At 33.4% G+C, this 20,466-nt stretch overlaps 2 protein-coding genes across 4 annotated transcripts; both read right to left on the reverse strand.

The window, feature by feature from the left end:
* LOC105170725 (auxin response factor 18-like) lies at nucleotides 26-3,849 on the reverse strand. 2 transcript variants are annotated; one of them, XM_020696559.1, is made up of 6 exons: nucleotides 3,494-3,849; nucleotides 3,349-3,410; nucleotides 1,982-3,160; nucleotides 631-1,490; nucleotides 438-503; nucleotides 26-281 (listed from the first exon to the last, which is right to left on the reverse strand). In XM_020696559.1, the coding sequence occupies exons 3-6, from the start codon at nucleotides 3,038-3,040 to the stop codon at nucleotides 200-202; spliced, it is 2,067 nt and encodes a 688-aa protein (XP_020552218.1). In that variant the 5' UTR covers nucleotides 3,041-3,160; nucleotides 3,349-3,410; nucleotides 3,494-3,849; the 3' UTR covers nucleotides 26-199. The 2 variants fall into 2 exon arrangements, with proteins under 2 accessions (XP_020552218.1, XP_011089918.1); XM_011091616.2 differs by having other exon boundaries at nucleotides 3,349-3,849.
* On the reverse strand, nucleotides 14,710-20,450 carry LOC105170726 (GATA transcription factor 11). Of its 2 annotated transcripts, XM_011091617.2 has the most exons (4): nucleotides 20,214-20,450; nucleotides 20,026-20,077; nucleotides 18,388-18,648; nucleotides 14,710-15,758 (listed from the first exon to the last, which is right to left on the reverse strand). In XM_011091617.2, the coding sequence occupies exons 2-4, from the start codon at nucleotides 20,074-20,076 to the stop codon at nucleotides 15,009-15,011; spliced, it is 1,062 nt and encodes a 353-aa protein (XP_011089919.1). In that variant the 5' UTR covers nucleotide 20,077; nucleotides 20,214-20,450; the 3' UTR covers nucleotides 14,710-15,008. The 2 variants fall into 2 exon arrangements, with proteins under 2 accessions (XP_011089919.1, XP_011089920.1); XM_011091618.2 differs by lacking the exon at nucleotides 20,026-20,077 and having other exon boundaries at nucleotides 20,214-20,449.

Here is a 20,466-nt window from a genome sequence, read left to right on the forward strand (position 1 = left end):
CAGAATGGGAGGAGGGGGGCGGGGGGGGGGGGGGGCATGCACTGATCTATACATCCAGCTACACTGCTTAGTGCTAGAAGTGTGCGGAATTATGGACATCTATTCATATGTCACACATACACAAGTTCTACCTAACCGGACGAACCACAGTTCCTTAGAGGTTGGTCAATGGTGTCATGCATTGACTTGAAAGCTCGTGCTATGCGAATATGCTCATGGGTCCTGCTTGTTTTGAAGAATTAAGTCCACGTTCAGCAGTGGGCAAACCGGTGATCAATTTCCTGAGATACATATTTAGAGATCCTTCAGTTTGGGGGGACTCCCAACTTAAAATCAAAGTCATTGATCTTCCAACAAATGTTTAGCCAGTCGAGATTACTTGGTATTGATCTCAAACAAAAAGAAATCAATGGGAGAATGAATTATATCGCATTTACCGTTCAGCATTGTTGCTGCTCGGTTTCATAAGAATTGTCAATCTCTTAGCAGACTTCATGAACTCACTGCAGGCATGGAAAGCGAGCAAGAATGTGATGATGCAATACAAACAAATGGAAATTAGCATTCCTATTGTGCAATCTAGATCTTTGCTACATGCAAAGTAAAAGGCAGTAGGATGATTAGCGTCACCTGAATGGTTCTTCTCCAGCTTGTTTAACAGCACCAGTAGCATCACAATACGACAAATGGCTCAACATCTCCAATCTTTCTATCCCGAACATGTGTTCTAGCTTTTTGTATAGCTCTTCGTATGATCCAAGCACAGAGAGATCAAGAGTTCGACCCACATCTTCCGACTCCAAGAATACTTTGCAGTGACCAGTATCCAGGGTGAGTTCAGTAGCATGATGGCTTTGTTTCCAGAAAAACTGGGCAGTAGACAAACTTTTCGGGGCAGGAGCAGAACTCTCGATCTTGCTTGGTGTACCACCTGAGGAACTCCTTCCTAATGCCAAGGACTGATCAACAGACATCTGCTGCTCTGTGAGTATTGGCTGACCAAAGAGGACGAATAGGGGTGTCTTCGCACCATCAGTTTTCTCCGATTTTTGACTGGAATTACCCATGCTTAATAGACAAGATATATTCTCATTACCATCCATGTTGCCCCGAGCTGTACCATCAACAACTTTAGCATGAGGATCAAGCCGCAGGAAACTGGCCGGTAACAGTCCCATCTGAAGTTTATTGCTAAAGTGGAGATCCGAAAACGGGACTCCAATTTGAGCATGCCTGGCTCCCTGTATGCCTACAGTAATGTTGTCAGATAGACAACACAAGGGACTGCTTGGGCCAAGGGGGTTGCCTGAAAATGACGGCATTGGAAATTGGCCGTCAAGTGGGAAGTCTGTATGATGTGGTAAACGCAACTTCTTCCTTGGAGGTGAGAAGGGTGAGAGATGGAGGACTGGCATATTCGATACCATTTCAACCAGCCACGGATTGACACATTTCACATTTTGCAGCAGATCTGGTTCATCCCATGTCACCTGTGCAATAAAGTGGTGCAAGGAGAAAACATCACAAATATTGGGATGGTATTCATTTTCAAAATTCCAAATAAAATTTCATTATTGCAAGATCGACATGGATGACTCAGCCCCAAACTCTTTTTCACGGCTAAAGTCCGTTCACAGCAAAGTATAACTGCTTATTCACTGGAGAGGAAAATGATGACTGTGAGAAAAATAAAAAAAAATAAACAGCTTATTCCATAATCATGTTTGTGATAACTATTCTTGAACTAATTTCTTATTAATTTCAACACTTTTTACTATTACGAACTCATCAGGCTGACCATGAATTTCTTCAGCCATGGGATCCCAAAGAAATAAGAGAACAGTTTTCATAAAAGAGAAAATTGAAACAAATTAGTAATGAACCAGCAGAACAACCGAAACAGAATTCAGTCTTTACAACAAAAGTAACAGAATCTTTGTCTTCAACTTTGCAGATAGTACAATAAGCAGCAGTGCATTACCTGAAGTAGTCTCCATGGAGAATTAGGCCACCGAATGGGATCAGCAACCTGAACAGCCGCTATAGTCCCCATAAACCAGCTAATTCTGGATGAATCCTCGGTTTCAAATGCCATCTTGAACCTCATGCCAGAGCACCACTGGATCCTCATGGCCGCACTGACAGACGAGGCCTTCACACAGAACTCCGGTGTGCTTGCACGTGGATAATAAACCACCTCAAAAGGCTGGCTGTTGGCTGCCAAGAAAGCAGCCTCAACGACGGATTCAGGTCTCACTCTTCCCCTGTCCCTCAGATTTCCATTCCCAAAACTTCTATGCATCAACTTGTTCTCATCCTCCAGAAATGCAGAAAATCCACCGGCACAGCCAGAGTTCCACACAGATGAGGACTCATTAGCACCAATTCCGCCACCCTTCTTCGCTCTCCGGATGCCAACACAAAGATCTCCATTTTCCGCTCGCAAGAAGACAATTGAGTCTCCAGCGACGAGCTTCTTCTGATTCACAAAAGTACTCCATCCAGTTGTTAACAAATGCCTCCTCGGCGTCCCTCTGTAGATATGCCTAAACTTCCAAGTCTCACCATGAACATCTTTAGCAATCACATTCTGCACCGGTGGATCGGCAGTGTAATCCAGACGCGGGAAGATAGTCTCAGCGCAGTATCTAGGGACAGAGAAACCCCCACCATTGTTGGCATCGGATTGGGTCAGCGTCTTCGCGAAAGAAGTGGGTTTCTCACTGGATTCAGATCTATTACTTCCCAAAACTCGATCATCATCGAAACCATGCTCGTTCTTCCCAACTGGAATCATCCCAATCTTCGTGTAGACTTCATCTGTTTCAGGGTCGGCCAAGAACTTAACCGAAGCAACCCTGCAGAGAATCAGAGGCGGAATTCTGGGCAACGTCCCGAAGTCCACACTTGTGAGAGTATGCTCGGCATGGCCTTGGGGAAAATAGAATACTTTGGAATTCACCGGCGGCATTTGAACCATGCCTCCGGCGCACGCGTGCCACAGCTCCGAATCCAAACTTTTCTCCGCCACCTCCTTCATATTTCCTCCTCCTTCTCTCTCTCTCTCTCTCTCTCTATATATATATATATATATATAAATATATTTGTAAACTCTGCTCTCTAAACAACAGAAAGAACTCCACTCCTTGTTCAACAAACGCTGCAAGTAATCAAGGGCGGGCAGGAATTCAGAAACGGATTCAACTCAAAGCAAAAACGAAATCAGTTAAAACATATAAATCACAGAAGCCCAGAAAACACTACAAGCAAAACAGTCATTCAATTAACTCCAAGCACACGAAAAAAACAAAAAAAAGAAAACCCGGAAGGAGAGATCTACAGCATTACCTCTTAAAACCGAAAATCACAGCAAGAACCCGCGAGCACTCACCATCTCTTCAACACTAAAGCTAAAGAAATACATCAAAATCGTCAGAACACTGCCAGCATCATATCCATACTCAAGTACATGTAATATTTCAGTGCTTTTCACCATGAAACTGCAGAAGTTGGGAAGAAACCGTTCCGAGTCTTGAGCTGCAAAGCCTCTCCACACCGCGACCGCAAGTAGAACGAACGGACACAATGTACGTATGTATGTATGTAAGAGGAATCTGGAGTTAAAAGGAAATTACGAATCTGAGATTGAAACAAGAAAACAAAAATCTCAACTCAACTCCGGTGGAGTACGATTCCCACTACGTAGTAGTAGTAGTAGTAGTACTAGTAATACCCAAACATCGCCTAAAAGATCGCGGTTTCAGTTACGGAAAAGTTGACGGAAAAACGCTCTTCGCATTAGCGATTTTCTCGCTCTAAAACCCCTTTTTTGCAGAGTCAAAATAACACTCTCTTTTAATTCATGTCGGAGTCTGGTTTCATTTCATTTCCATTACGAAGTCGAAGTCAATATAAAACGACGTCGCCCTAGTATTTGCGAGTTGTTTCTATCTATCTATCTGCCTATCACATTGATTCATTCATCCCTACTTTTTTTCTTTTGCACTCATTATTAAATAAAAAAGGCACAATTTCCATAAACTTCAGATTTCTAAATTAAAATGATTTTAAATTTTATTTTTATTTTCTTGTAATAAATACTGTTTCGCGTCACTTAGTAAATTAAAAATATTATATCTGGTGTTCATATTTATAATTTTTTTTAATAATTTTCATATAAAACTACATGTCTAGTATTTATATTCAATGAAAAATTATTATAAAAATAAGTAATACCATCAAGAACCAAAATTAAAAATAATTTAGGACAAATCAAAACAAAAAATTAAGACATGATAGGGAGAGGGAGTATTAATTACATTGCAGGCAGGTTTTTGTTTTTTGATAAAAAAAAAAAAAAAAGTGTGGGGACTGGGGTGTGAGTGGAAGAGATGGAGAGGTAATAATAGGTTGAGAAAATACCGGGTCGGGCGGTTGAAATATGAGATAATGTGGCGATATATTCGGGACACGGCCTTTTCACTGCCGCTCCCAACTGTACGGCTTCTCAATTCTCAATCAGTTATCTTCACTTATTTCACCTCACCCTCACACCCTTTACTCCCGCTTTATTACCTTCTCTTTCTCACTTCTTCCTTTTTACCACTTCACTACATTTTGTTAAATATTGTACTAGTTTTTATTTCATTCTATAAAAATTATTGCACATTTTGTCATAAAATAACTTTATAAATTATAGGATCAGATGTGCTACAATTTTATCCCATCAAATTAAATGTGCTAAATCGTAATTTGTACGATCAAAAATACAATGCACGCTATCGTACAGAACAAAAAATACGACCCTTCTCCCTCCCCCTTCTTCACAAAAAAATATGAAATACCAAAAATCTTTTTCTATTTAATAATAAAATATAGATAAGTGATTGATTTAATTGTAAATTTTAATTAAATTATTATATACAGATGTGACATCATTTTATAATATGTAGTGGAATAGAAGATCCTTTACCATCACACACTCTCAATTGCTATTTCCTGATTACAGAGCATGAGATATCACAAACATCCGCATAATTTCACGCTCCAATTGCAAAAGTTAAGATGAGCGTGAACTGGACGCGCATAAAGGACAGAAATAAGGGCGTGTTTGGTGCGTGCATCCGGCATGTAGGAAGCGTACGTAGTGGTGAGTTTGAGTGAGCGTCTTGTTGTTTTCCTCTGTTCCCTTTTTTACCAACACTGTCAAAATTAATGTTTCTTTTTTTACATCAATATTTTTCGGATCCGGATATGATATGATTCGGATAAAACGGTACCTATACGGTATGATATGCGTATAGTATACCGCTACAAAAATTTCTCAAAATAAAAAGAAAATACAAAATTAAATACGGTATGTATTTTTTTTTCTTTTGGTTATAACTGAATATGATATAAGGTACATTCAATATGTTTCGAATACGGTTAAAGGAGTATTAGTATGTTTTGACTACAATTCGATAGTTTTATGATATTTTGAAAAGATTAGGGACCAAATTTGAAATAAAAATAATAATTTAAAATTTACTTTAAAACTTTTTTTGTACCTTATTTGTAATTTTCGGCTTCCATAATATTCTATATTTTTGTATTCTCAAAAATTAAAATATGACCAATTCTATAAATAATAAATTTATAGAGTAACTGAGAAATTTGTATTCTCAATTAAAATATTTGGAAAGCTTTTTCTTTCGTATGTCCGATACTGTTGTTATTTATTATGTTATTTTTCATGTAATTGTATTATAATTAAAATATGAGAAATAAATAAATCAAAAGAATTTATAGAGTAAGTTGAAGTATGAACAATTAGGGATGGTAATGAATTCCAAGAATCCGCACATATAAATTTGCCTTAAAAATTAATATTTCAATAAATTTTTTGTCATATATTATAAAATTAAAATAATATAATTTTAGAATATATATATATATATATATATTTAATATTTAAAAATTCTAATGGGGCCCAACATAAAAATTTCATGTCGTTAACGGTCAAATCATAAAAATTGAATGGTGTTAATTTTTTGCAGCATTATGATACGTCAGCAATTAATAATGACTCAGCATGACATGCCATGATACATCAAGCAATGATGTGTAATGACAAGAATACCCAAAATGAGGAGGAAAATTAAATCTATTTTACACCATTGAAATATGTTTGAATTACATTGTCCGCCCCTAAAGTATGAAAGGCAACAACGTCTGACAAAATAATTATAAAAACCACAAATGTTGGATGATATTTATTTTAAATAAAAAATATAATAATTCAAATTATAATTTAAGAGAATGATCGTCATAAACATATTTCAGGGGTGTAAATTTAACAGTATTTTCATCCTAAAAATTTTGATTCATATTATAAGAGAGAATTGTTTTACCTTTTATAATTTAGGGGATAAATTCAATTATACCCATACTTGAGGGATGAAAATTAACCCTATTTTAAACATGTTGTATGATTCTATTTTTCTAAATAATTGTCATATATTGCGTTTACGCTATATAATATCTGTATTTTTCGATCTCCATTAGTGTATTATAGCTCTTCCCGCTCCTACTGCTTTCCCATTAATCATAACAAAATAAATTATTATTATTTATTCCTTCAATAGAATAACCATATTTTTAAAACTAATTGCTTATCGATAAATGTCTATTTATACATATCTAAAGTAAATTTATTTTATCGATTTTGATCAATTATTGATTGTATCTTTTATTTATTTTATTAAATTATGCAGACACGTGCAATGTCTTCTTATAAGTAGTTATTATTATTGTTGATGTTTGAAATGGGAAATTTGGACACACGGGTTGGACTTTATCGACCTTAGCATTGAAAGTGATGAATTAACATGGAAAATTTAATTGCAAAGTCAATATGATCTTTTTCTCTTGGCATGGTCTTAAAAGGGAAATGCGACTTTAGTTCTCGAAAAGGCATTTTTGGGAGGAATGGCTAAAAACTCGTGTTTCCTTTGAGGGTGGACCATCCTTTTTGCTAGTTAATTTTTAGGGATAATTACACCCCCCTTCCTTAAAGTTTGGTATAATTACACGTAATCTCATGTGGTTTGAAAAATTACATCTAACACCCTTTAAATTTGCTTTCATCTAACAAATAAGTCCTCCAATTAGTAAAAAAAATACTGAATTGCTGACATTAACAAAAAAACTGAATAAAAATTGATATTTATCCTCGATTGATTTATTAATGACTTATTACAGGTCAAACAATATTTTTTTCAACTAAACTACCCTTATAATGGTGAAAATATACCTCCTCATATGCATTAAGGCATGAAGACGTATGTGGATAAATGCATGCATGAAGATGTATGAGGATAATCTGATCATAAAAAAATTATTTGACCTACTATAAGTCAGTTTTAAGTCAATTTGGGGTAAATATAGATTTCTTTCAATTTTATTTTATTAATATAAGCAAATTTGGTAAATTTTCCCTAATATAGGGACTTATTTGTTAGACGGAAGCAAATTTTGGGAGTGTTAGATGTAATTTCTCAAATTACAGGGGTCTATGTGTAATTACACTAAATTTCAAGAAAGAAGAGTACAATTATCCTTAATTTTTATACAAATTCAACTACAACAGAGCTAGTTTATTATTTGATAAATTACATTTATATTTTATGAGTTACAGAAATATTCATTATTCTTTGCAAAAGTGTAAGTACATCCCTAAAGGTTATAGTTGCTTGTATTTAATAGTGAAATTGTATATAAATACCCTGAGGTACATTAATCCCCATACTTGGAGCTCGTTCAAGCATGTTTAGACCATTTTAATTGAAAAGAATTGAAAATTTCTTCTTAAGTCAGTTCTTGTCTACGTCAAAATTCCTATTAACGACATGCAGATTATTTCATGATAATACTCAAAACTATTTAAAGAATAATAGTTGAAATGCATAGAAGCGTGTGCGAATGAAATAATGATTAAAAATTAAACATGTTTGTACATATAATATTGAATTGTTAACAAAAAATACTTTATTCTTCCTTGATTGTGCATAGACGTGTTTTCATAGACAGGTCAAATAAAATTTAAATAAAATACATAGAATATTGATTTTCCTAAGTTGAATTGTTGAAGGCAAAGGAATTATCCCAGCAGTCCAATTTCAAAATTAAACAATCATATCCTAAATTCTAGAATTGGCGTACAAGTGGTACATAGTTGGATTGTAAGGTGGATACATATGAACGAATAGGGATAAATCTTGGAATCACACTTATTAGAGGAATTTAATTCTTTGGTACATTTCATTTTTAGTTGATGGGGAGTACCCCAATTTTTGGCTGAAATATAAAAAATATTTTTAACGAAGGGTATTTTCGTAATTATAGGAGAAGATCCGCGTTCTTCCGCTACTGGGTCATGCGACCCAGAATCCAGCCCGGATAAATATCCTAAAAGAAGACCTGGACAAAGTGTGAAGATTGAGCCGTCCGATCAAGGATGTCGTCATAGCAGCTGGCGACATGTGGTCCAAACAACAGTGAACATTTGGGCCCTATAAATACCCTGAAGCACATAATCTGAGGTAACTGGCATTTTATTATTTTCAACCTACTCTCATCAGATCGCATATTTTCACTTCGATCAAACTAACTTGAGCGTCTAACGGTTGTTGTCGAGGACGAACTCGATGAGTCTCACGTTCTTGTTTTATCCTTAGGACCCAAATATTAGATCTTGGGAGATTACGTGGCCAAGATCGAGATCACCACTCAAGGTTGCATGTTTCTAGCAAGATCATTAATATAGGACGGAAACACCTGAAATAATAAAAAGTAAAAAAAAAAACATGAGGTGAATTTTGAGTTGTGAACAATGACAAATACATAGAAATCAACATCACCGTCATGACAACTTAGTTAAGTGAGATATGTTAGCTACAAAGCTAAAACTGAACTTTTACACATATTTCCTCAGCTCATGATTGGTATTAGTTGAATCTTCATTTTGTCCTTGCTTTAAGTTGTTGCAAAATTCATTGGTTTGTTGACAACCACTTCTTTTTTTAAACAAAAACTCTTATTAGCCCCAACTTTTATTAAAATTTCACTCTTACATCTTTTATTTATATACCCCACACGAGATGTAAAAAATATTTAAATATACAGACGATGTAAATATTATAAAAGTGCCATATATATGTAAGTGAAATATTGGGTAAAATTCATTTTAGCATATGATATCCAAAATATTCAATTAGACTCTTGTGATGAAAAAAAATACTATATAATTCTCTATATTTTTTAAAAAGGTGCACATTGCCCCTAGTGTATTAAACATGATTTTGATGTTGAAATGACAAAAATACTTTTTAAATCAATGCCTATATTTAATTTAATCTAAACTTGTGAGTCAAATTTAATCATACATATAAAAAATTAAAATATATTATTTTAATATATAGATAATTATATATTTTTTAATATATAGATATGTATATATATTTGTATGTACATATTCTAAATCTAATTTTTTTTCCTTTCATATCTCCACCGTCCGACCACCTCTTGATGCAAGCTTACCACAATTGGAAAGCTATTGTGGTAAGCTCGTCCAACAGCAAGCATTTCGATACTCTACCCACCGCAAATCTCCAATTTCTTGGCAAGTTATCTCTATTTTTTTGCTTAAAAAACTCTAACCCGCACCCCCATCTTCTATTGCTTTTTTCTCCGCCATCCGACCACCTCTCGACGCAAGCTTATCATTGTTGGAAAACCTGTCCAACGACGAACATTTTGAACCTCACCCATCGAAAATATCCAATCTGTGGGCGAGTTATATTTATTTTTTTTGCTCAACAAACCCCAACCCGCACCCCCATCTTCTATTGTTTTTTCTCTGCCGTCTGACCATCTCTTGGCTCGAATCTACTATTGTTGGAAACTCCGTCCAGTGACGAGCATTTTGACTATCCACCCACAACCAATCTCCCGTCCATCGGCGAGTTATCTCCATTTCTCCGTTTTATATCTCTCAAGGTTTCATTACATATATATACATATAACTTAAATTATATTTTTTACATTGTATTTTTAAAATATGAATAATTTAAAAATAGGGGTAGTGTGGTCATTTATAAAAAAAATACATACTCACTCGCATTGTGTGCGCGTGAAATACAATTTTAAAGGAGAGGGGGTTAATATACACCTTTTTTTAAAAAAAACAAAGAGGGTTATGTGATATATATATATATATATATTTATAACAGTAAACTATTTGAATATTTTAGATATCACATAAGATAATATGTATTTTACCTTGAAATATTGAATAGAATACAAATTCAAAATAAAAAATCTGAACTGCTCCTTATATATCTTTAGACACCACACAATATTTAAAAATTTTTAAACATGCAGATGACATAAATTTTATATACAATATATATATATATATATATATTGAATAAAATACAAATTTAAAATAGAGAATTAAAGCCCGCGTTACCTTAAATGTATTATATTTCAATTAAAACCATCTGCACCTAGGATACACACATATGTATATGTCCATTTGTAGTTGAAATTGTTGTATCAAACATAGCATGAGTTGAACTAGCTTGTAGATGGCCAAGCTCATTATTATCGATAATGCCACACACACAGCTGAAAATGAATACCCTTCACCATACATTTTAAACCATATTTGGGAAACCACACTGCAAAGAATTTGAAAGTGGTAGGTGGGAGGGAGAACATTGACACAGACATACCGCACAAATTGCCAACATGTCCTTTCAAACCAACATTAAATGTGACAGACACTGCGAGTGGTGCCTCTTCTGTACTCACAACCTAATCTCCTTCTTAATAATGTGTCTTCACCTCCCTCTTTTCTCCATAAAAAAATTTTCGTTCCAATTAAATTTGATTAAATTAAACTAATCACAAAATAAATATATCATATTTATTATGTAATTGATTATTTTTTCTAAAATTGTACACTAATCACTCTACAAGTATATTGCACTTGTCATATAAGTAATTTAAGTTCGATCGAATCGGATCCAAATTAAAATTTCCCTTTCCCCACATTTACACACACACACACACCATGATTTTCCTTATTCGTCGTTCATATGACTTCAGCTCCGATTATCATTATAAATTAAAAATGCCCTTAAAATTATAAAATTGATATGAGAATCGAACACACAACTTTTTGATAGACTATATATTGGATTTCTTTGTTTTAGTCACAAAAAAATTAAAATCATTTCGACTTCGATCACTATCATGAGTAGAATCAAATACTTGCAAACTTCATATACGAATATGATCATGAAATCGAAAAAATAATAAAAAGTGATTCGTTTTTATCAATTGAACCAGTGTGCCACCCTATAAATACAAAGACTTGTTGCAAGAGCAATTACCAAAAGTACTTGAAAACCAAATTATGTAGGCATGGGGCCCAAAAAGCCAGCCCTAGGACTTGTCCTTATCTTAGGTGGTCCTTGGAAGAAAATAATAGACCCTTGTAATGGAATAATACTGTATGGTTCTAGATATATATAGAGCCAAAATCTCTTCTTACACATCTAAAGTATCAATAGTTTCCAAGAGTAGGTGGATATGGAGGAATGTTGATGTCAAGAACTAAGTATGTGCTCTATGTTGGATTAGAACTTGACTATGAAAAACCTCCACTTTCTTCTATGTATCATATATGCCCAAATAATTTAAGGTTGTTGGCTGAGAAATAATAGATTGCAACTGTATTTATAGTAATTTAGGACATGCTCTTTGTCAAATGTTGTACATACATAGAAATCCACACCTTGACATTTGCACTCTCTTTTCAGGGGTGAAAATAGATAATTTAGGTTGCGTTTGGAACAATAAATTTGAATTTGGAGGACCTACAGAGATAATTGTCACTTAAATGACTTATATATCAGGATTAATCTAAATAAGTTATAATGATCGAATCAAATAATTCTAAACAATTTAAAATTCAAATTAAATTTGAGTTGTTTAAACGAGTGTAGATAATATTATATTCTTCTTTAACTTATAATTATTGCATTTTATCGTAATTACAAATACATATTTATTAGAGAGGAAGAGAGAGAGATTGTTGTGGTTGATAGGGGGGTGCTGGTGCTGGTGCTGCATTATCCTCATCCTCATCCTGCATGGCTAGTAATTTTGATGAAGGACGTAACACTGTTGTTGTGAGTTGTGAGGGACCATTACCCATTACCCATAACTGGGCACTCAGGGTAATATGGGTATTTTCACAATCCCAACTTGCGTTGCAAGAGGACATGCAAGCTGCACTGTCCATCCGACATTTATGCCACCCCCAACGTTCCCCAACTACTGCCACCCCTCAAAATAAAATAAATATTCAGCTAATAGTTTACACATATTTTCCCTCCATTTTCGACAATTTTTCTTTTTCTTTTGGCTAACAAATCACATTTTTTGTGACATAAAATGAATTTTTTTAATAATGAGATTGGGCGCAAAAAAATTATTTGAAGTTAGAAATGACAATAAACTTTTAACCACAGACATACTTGTGAAATAAAGTAATATTTGGATTGATAGATCTAAATTTTGAGGAAAGAATTTCGAAAAAAAAAATTCAAATAACTTTGTATATCTCGAATTTAAAGTTAAAGTATTTAAGTTTTTTTAAATTTTAAACTATCTAAACAACGTATTATTAGATCTTTGAAATTTATAATTTCAAATTCATTAATAATTCAAGTGTAACATATAATACAATCCAAATTAAATACCAATATGAAATATAACATATAAATTTTTGATTTTAGCGTTACCACTCCAACAGAATTTTACCCACGACCTACTTCTCTTCTCAAACTTATTAGAAAAAAAAATAAATTAAAATTATTATTGTTTTCCTCCCCTCAAATATAATTGTATTTCCTCCTAAAAGTAGTCCAAAATTGAAAAACGTTCTAATTTTTTCTTTAGCCAAAAAATATTTAACAACAATGTGCTCAACAATGTTAAATTATAAACAAAAATATGGATAGCGATAAAAAAATATTAATTTTTATAAATTACGAGATTGAAAATACTAATCTCATAATCTATGAGACCAAAATTAAAACAAGCGTACTTTATGGGATAAAAAATCTTATTCCCCCAATTAATACAAGATCTCACGTGATCGAAAGAACCAAGGGGACCAAATGCATTCAATGAGGCACGTGCGCTTAGCTCTAGCACCTTCTTCTTTATTTTTATTTTATTACTATACTCTTATTGACTTTGAGGAGAATAATAATAAATATACAAAAGATGGGACATATGAATTAGTATTAATTAGTTAGTCTTAATGTTGATGTACATGGAATTATGTAAAATAAAACGTGTCCATAAATTCTCGACCACATAAGTACGAGAATAAATTACGACGACCTCGATGCAAAGATTTATTAATTACGAGGTTATGCTTAATTAGAAAGGAATTAATACCAATTTTGATACAGGTAAACAAATAAGAAGAAAAATATTTCGATTAAACAACGCCCTTAATCGAAGTTATTTTCTATTTTCTCTATTTTTTTTTTCTTTCCCTTTTCTCCTTATTGTAATTTGAAGTTTTTTAATTGAATAAATCACATTAATCGTCGGACTTTCGACGTATTCCAAAATTTGAATTTAGTTATTTAGCAATGCCATAAATGAAGAGTGAACGTAAAAATATTAAATATATCATAAGAATCATGTCATATCATCACATTATTGATTCTATAATTGATGGGATTTATTGTCGAATCACAAAAATCAAGATCGGAATTCTATTGAGCTCCAAGGTTGTAGAGACTGAAAAGAATCTTATTAAAATCAAGTCTGACAGGATCGAATCGATTACATGATAAATACAATTAATACTTGTTACGAGAAATGTACAGTATTTTTGTCATTGAAAATTCAAAAGTTTCGTTAATCTGACTTTCAACCCAGACGGTTTCAATTTCTTTTTTTTTTTTTCCTGCAGTATTTTGTATAAAATGAATTAATGTTTATGTTCCATGGTTGGAGAAAATTAGGCATCAAAGTACAAGAGTATAGACAGGTAGTGAATATTTATTTGTACTTTGGGGCATGGTCCAAATTATATAATTATGTACTACTACATGTATTCAATTGATTCTGGTATATGAACTCATCAAGTGTCCTGCCCTATCACCTCAAACCCACCTACCATCCCCTAATAAATTGGGGTAATTTAAATTAATACAAGCACAAATAACGTGCTCTAAAGAAAAAAGAAAAAAAAAAGGTTAATAAAGAGTTCTTGACTAAAAATTAATTAATCAAATTAATAAGTACAAGAGGACGGGATGAAAATCAAAATCAACTTCTTGAAACTCATTCCAGCTCAATTTGTTGCACGTAACAAATTAAACTTGAGTGTGTTTTCTGTGCAATAAGATTCAAAGCCCGACTCATTTTGCGGTTAAGATTAGAGGTCCTACGAACAAATTTAAAATCATAAATTTATTTTATTAATTAAATCGATGTGTTGCTCAATTATGTGATAATAGCATCATGGTGAGCACAAACCCACATGAAGCGTATCACCAGAGCAGTTGGATGAATAAAATCTCACAGAAGTTGATGAACTGCCTAGCATTATTACCACCATGTAAACAAAAAATGTGAAAGAAACAAACTAAAGAAAGAAAATATGATTAAATATTTCTGAATTCAACATAACAAGACTGCAATTCTTGCACCTAGTTCCAGCTTCTCATGAGTCATCGCACTAATCTAGTGAACACATCTGCTCCTTTGCTCCATTTTCCGACAATTATCCTAAAACCTACAACTCACCTCAACTTTTGTACAAGATTCTAACTACATTTCACCAAGAAAACTCAACCCCAACACCACCTGACACAACACCACTAGAACTAAAATTGGTTTTAATCCTAACTAAAAAGAGACACCACCTGTTTTCAGCATACAGGATCAAATAAATAGCTACTCATGGGAATGAATTCCATCTGGGGCGAAACTGGGTGTTCCTCGATGTTACTCACCTGCTGTTTAGCTTTTGATCTCATCTCGATGACCTTCTTGTGCGAGTTCGAGTGCAGAGATGGAATAAATGTGGGGCTCGCTGCTGGTCTGTATTCCGGGAACAGACGTCCAGATCGGTACCGGACTCCGCAAGCATTGCATAGAGTCTTCGGCCCCAATGGGCCCTCCCTCCACTGCGGCGTTTTTGTTACTTCGCAGTGAGTGCATTTTTTAACAATGGCTGGACGCTGCAGAGCAGCATTTTGCGGTTCAACATGGTCAGACGCTGGAAATTGATATTTTGCAGCATATGACAAGTCTTCTGTGGTTTCCACAGCAAGTGATGACCGAAATGATGACGATTTCCTTCTCCGCTCTTTAGTTTTCCTGGCATTGTGAGTCTTTCTGGAGGCAGATGGCGGGGCAAGTGGTGGTGACATCAAAAGCCACGGACTTACACCTGAAGGTCTTGCTCGTTTGGATCTGGTTCGCTTACCGGTATGTCTTTTAATAAGTGGGCTCTTCCCGGCCAAGGAGCCACTATTTTCAAGCACAGAAATGGGGCTTTGTGTCCGGAATACACCTTGCTCTTGTACCTCAGTGTACGTGTTTTGTCGGCGAATAGACGGGCCGGAGGTATCTTCAAGTTGGTAAGGCAGCTGCTTCGGCTCAGGAGTTGCGTCAATCTTTAAGGATCATTTGGCAATGAAGAAAAAGGAGCCGTTCAAAATCAAAAGCAACATTTAGACCAACAAAGGTGAAAATAAGGGTGACACCAAATATTTAGCAAATAATTAGAGGCAACAAACTCTTCCTAACATGAAACGTATTCTCGGAATAAAACAAATTACATACATAAATAAGTAAACGAGTACTACTTTGTGTGCGATTAGACAGCCAAAGTAATACCTAATCTTGATGTTTATTTTGACACATTGTCAGAAAAAAGATAAAACATAAAGACAGATAAAGAAAGGTAAATGTAGACAAACTTGTTTCCAATTTCTAAACTAATCTACTTAATAAATGTCATGACAATGCATTTTAGACCTAGTTTCCGCTAGCAATTGTTATGACAAGTATACTTGGATGTTTTTTTAAGCACTAAATATTCTAACCTTAAACTGATTTTGTGATACGTATACGGTTTGAATCGCTCGAGGACATGCAACAAAACCGTGGACACATGGTTTCATGCTTTCTTGATGCGTTACCAAAGAAAATAACTGCAACGCAACTCGAATTTTTACGTTAAAGTGCTCAAAAAGTTGAAATATTAATTTTATATGTAGAGATTCCACAACTTTGATTGCCGCTATTGTGTTTTTCTTATTTACTTCGTCTATGAGGATGTCTATCAAATTTTCTTTCATTCATTAAAGTTCATCATTGTTTTCATCAACATTCTTGTCTTACACTTGGCCTGACAAACTTCAAAAATTTTGATGGAGTTCGGAATTCATCAACAGCTTCTATAGAATGACTCCCCAAAATTTTCAGATACAATTATGAGTTTTCAACTAAGATCTTTTATCGCTATAGATTAATTGGTTATCGACGAGCTGCTACCTCCTGTTCTTTTCAACACCTGAAACGGATGATAAATATCAATCTAGGTTTAGAGCAGCTTTTAAGATATCAATGGAAAAATACGCACCACATATTCCAAAGACATCATCATCGTCCTTTATAAGGCTCCGACCTATAAGCTTCTATAGGTATCTACCGTCTATATATGTAAACTCCGATGAGTTCCGAAATAGAAACATATATCTATAAGTTTTAGGCATACAATGACCCTCAAGGCTTCCGTTATTATATGCTTCCACAATATGAACAAGTCTTCAAGAGGCTCTTTAAGTATGTATATCATCCTTAAAACATTCTGAGAAGTTGAGGTTCTTGTTTGTTTCTATTTCCTAGTTGTCTCAAAGACAATAAAGAACATCACAAATATTTCCGTAAGTGTTTGTAAAACACACAACTCAAGGTGTTTTACTTAATATTTATTCATCTCTCGCCAACACAAAATACAAAAACAAACATGCTGAAAACTCCCACAAACACGTTTGTAATTGCAAAACAAAAATTACATTACTTTGTTGTCCACTTAAAAGGACATTTAACTTTTAATAATTAGGTAATTAACTGATTAATAATGCATAAATGATTAATTTATAACATCCTTGATTTTAACCTAAATCCTATTTTAGTATTTGGTGAAAACGAAAATGTTGTAATATTTTCCATCACAACAATTATATGTTTTCATACAACGCATTCTCAATTTTATTGCAATTAATGAATAAAATTTTCCATAGCAAAAAATTATATAAATATCAAAAAGAAAAAGAATACTATTATCATGTTTCCTTTCACTTTGAGATTATTTACATCTTTTAGGCTTTATTTAAATCCAGATCTAAATGAAGAGAGAAATAAAATACATCAAAACACGAAGTTCGTATTTTTCAAAGTAATAACATTTTTTCTATAACAATTAAGTTAATGAATAGATGTTCAAGTGCAATACTTGAGACATTAAAATGTGAAAAATGAGTGTATACTTTTTCTATTTAAGTTTTGTTTTTCTTTAGTATTTTTAGAAATTTTTCTCTTTAAGTCTTAAGTCAATCTTATCATATGGAAAATTTAACTAAAAAACCGCAATTTTAAGTACTTTTCGAGAACATGTTACAAAAGTATAGGTGGGTCTCTTATGAGCAGAAATTTTGAATAAAAATAACATTTTTTATAAGTATTTTCAAAACTTAAAGACACTAATACTTTTATTTTTCTCAAAATTATATCCATCTTATCCATTTAAAAGGTACAGTAAAACAAATGTCATTCATCTCCAATTAAATATATCGCGTCCATAATTTATAGATGTGTATTCCATACATAAAAAAGAAAAAGAAGTAAAATTGTAAAATAATGAAGTATATATGTCAATGAGAAATTATTTTAGGAAAATGTGGAATTGAACAAAAAATTATGCATGAAAAGCCAAATTCTCTAAACATAATCTCAACATATATTTATATTCCTTAAATTTTTTTTGTGAAAACCAAATATGTATTTTAAAATAATTTCTAAATACACTTAATTATTGTAATCATCATTCAACACTAAAAAAGAACTTGGATCAGTAAAAGAATAAAACATAAGCAAAAAATTAATTAAATTCATAAATTCTATTTTACTTGCATTAAAGGAAAAAACAATCATTTTACCTTCATTTCACTAACAAACATGTGCATCTTATTTCAAACAAAAATAAAAAATAATATAAATTAAATAATAAGAACTCACGTGAGCAGCTGCTACGGGTAGTAAAACCGGAGCAGTGTCGATTTTGCTTCGAGCAGTCGCAGGTGGCCCCATTAGGACATCAGATGGAATAGGCCCGAGATACTGCGACTTGGTAGCGTCCCAGTCTCCGACGAATCCATCCCCTTCCAAACTGTCCATCGGAAAATCCAAAATACTGAGTATGTTGTCGAACTCTTCATCTCCGGCAGCTCCATCGACAACCCCATCCCAACAACTATAAGGCTCAACTTCACCCATGTTCTGACAATACACACACAAAGTCCACTTATTCAGTGTTAGAACTTGCAATTTAAGAGTCAGACACACAACAAACGCGACATATTTGTTCCGATCAAGAATCCAACAAGACAAGCACGCATGTATTTTAAAATTTAAGGGTTATAGCAGAAATTTGGAAGGACATGAAAAATTCTAGTCCACATCGAATTTGACGCACCAAGCCCAATCAAAATCTCCATTGGTTACTCTGAGCGGAGTGGCTAATTACTTGGAGTGTGAACCAATCAATACAAGTGAAAATTATAGCAGCTATGTGATTGGTTAGATTTAGTTAAACTTTCCCATGACTTACATGTATTTACAACACTTCTTGACAAAAAATACTAATCACCAAATTCCTTCAAAATCTTGGGAGGATCAAAAGACAATACGAAAAAGCTAAGTGTATTTTGAAAAATTATTCTTTTATTATTACTAAATACAATGGTAAATTAAATACAAAAGATCTTTCCTTTTTAGTTTTTCCCCATATGACGGAATTTTAATAAAAACTAGTCACTACTTGTGCATGTATAATATAAACTTTTATTATCTTTATTTAATAAAATGAAAGTTAAAGAAGATAAAAATGAATATACGATTACACATGATGAAATGTATTAACTTTAGATGTGCATGAATTGAAAAATTATTAATAGAATTAATTAATAAAAGAGATAGTTATTTGTGGAAGAAACAAGAATATTATAATTACTTTAGTTAATTCACATTTGACAACCAAAATCAATTCCTCCAACGTGCCTTGATGAATAGTACTAGGATCCTCTACATAATTTAAATTTTTATTATATTTATTTAGTTGAATGAGAAAAAAGAAGATAAAATGAACAACTATCAAAACTAATTATATACATTTAACTTTAAACATGTATAAACTAAAAAAATATTAATTAAATTAATTAATGAATACGTATAATTAAGGGTATTTTATGGTAAGTATTGTAGGGCCTCCCCTAATAAATAGTATAGATGAATAAAAAGGTGAAAAAAAAACCGAATTGTTAGGAAGACAAAAAGGAGCATAAAAAACAAAAGGGTACGCGTTTTTACTTTTATTTTCCTTTTTCATTAGTGAAAAAGTGGTTTTTTTATCTCCCCTTTCGCCATCACACGACATCGTTTCCATACGTTACATCACAAACAGCTGCTACTTCTACCAAACAAACATTTGCCCTAAAAACCTATACGAATACGAAGACGTCGCCGACAAAAAGGTGAGGGGGAAAAAAGAAAAAGAAAATACGCCAATAATTTTTGGGGGTTTTCTGCCCATTATCAAGAAAACCTTAGTACGATATAAATAATTTAAAAAAATAAGAAGAAAGAAAAATCAAAAACCTCAGAGAAATGGCCAAGAATGTCTATTCTGGAAAACCCATTTCCCTCCATTCTGCAACAACCAAACAGAGCACGAGAATAAATGCATGCACCAAACAAAGAATACAAAGTGCCAACTTAAAAGTGAAAACTTGAAACTGGGAAATGGGAAAAAATGCATGAAAATGGAAGTGTTGTTTGGTACTCACCAGCAGCTTAAACACTTTCACGCCATTGGGATTTGGAGGAGATATCTTACATTTATCGGCAGAGAGAAGGAAAAATGAAAAAGGGGTTTTAGCAGAAAAAGGGAGATAGGGTAAGAAGAGAGAGAGAGAGAGCAGACAAGTCTTTTGTATTCTTTGAATTTGATGTAATCTATGAAATGTGGGGTTTGTCTGAATTGTATGTACTATTGGACTTGGGAGAAAAACGTATAAGTACCGACTGAATTCACTTTAG

Source organism: Sesamum indicum, linkage group LG9 (genome assembly GCF_000512975.1).
Source record: "Sesamum indicum cultivar Zhongzhi No. 13 linkage group LG9, S_indicum_v1.0, whole genome shotgun sequence".
Classification (NCBI taxonomy): Eukaryota; Viridiplantae; Streptophyta; class Magnoliopsida; order Lamiales; family Pedaliaceae; genus Sesamum; species Sesamum indicum.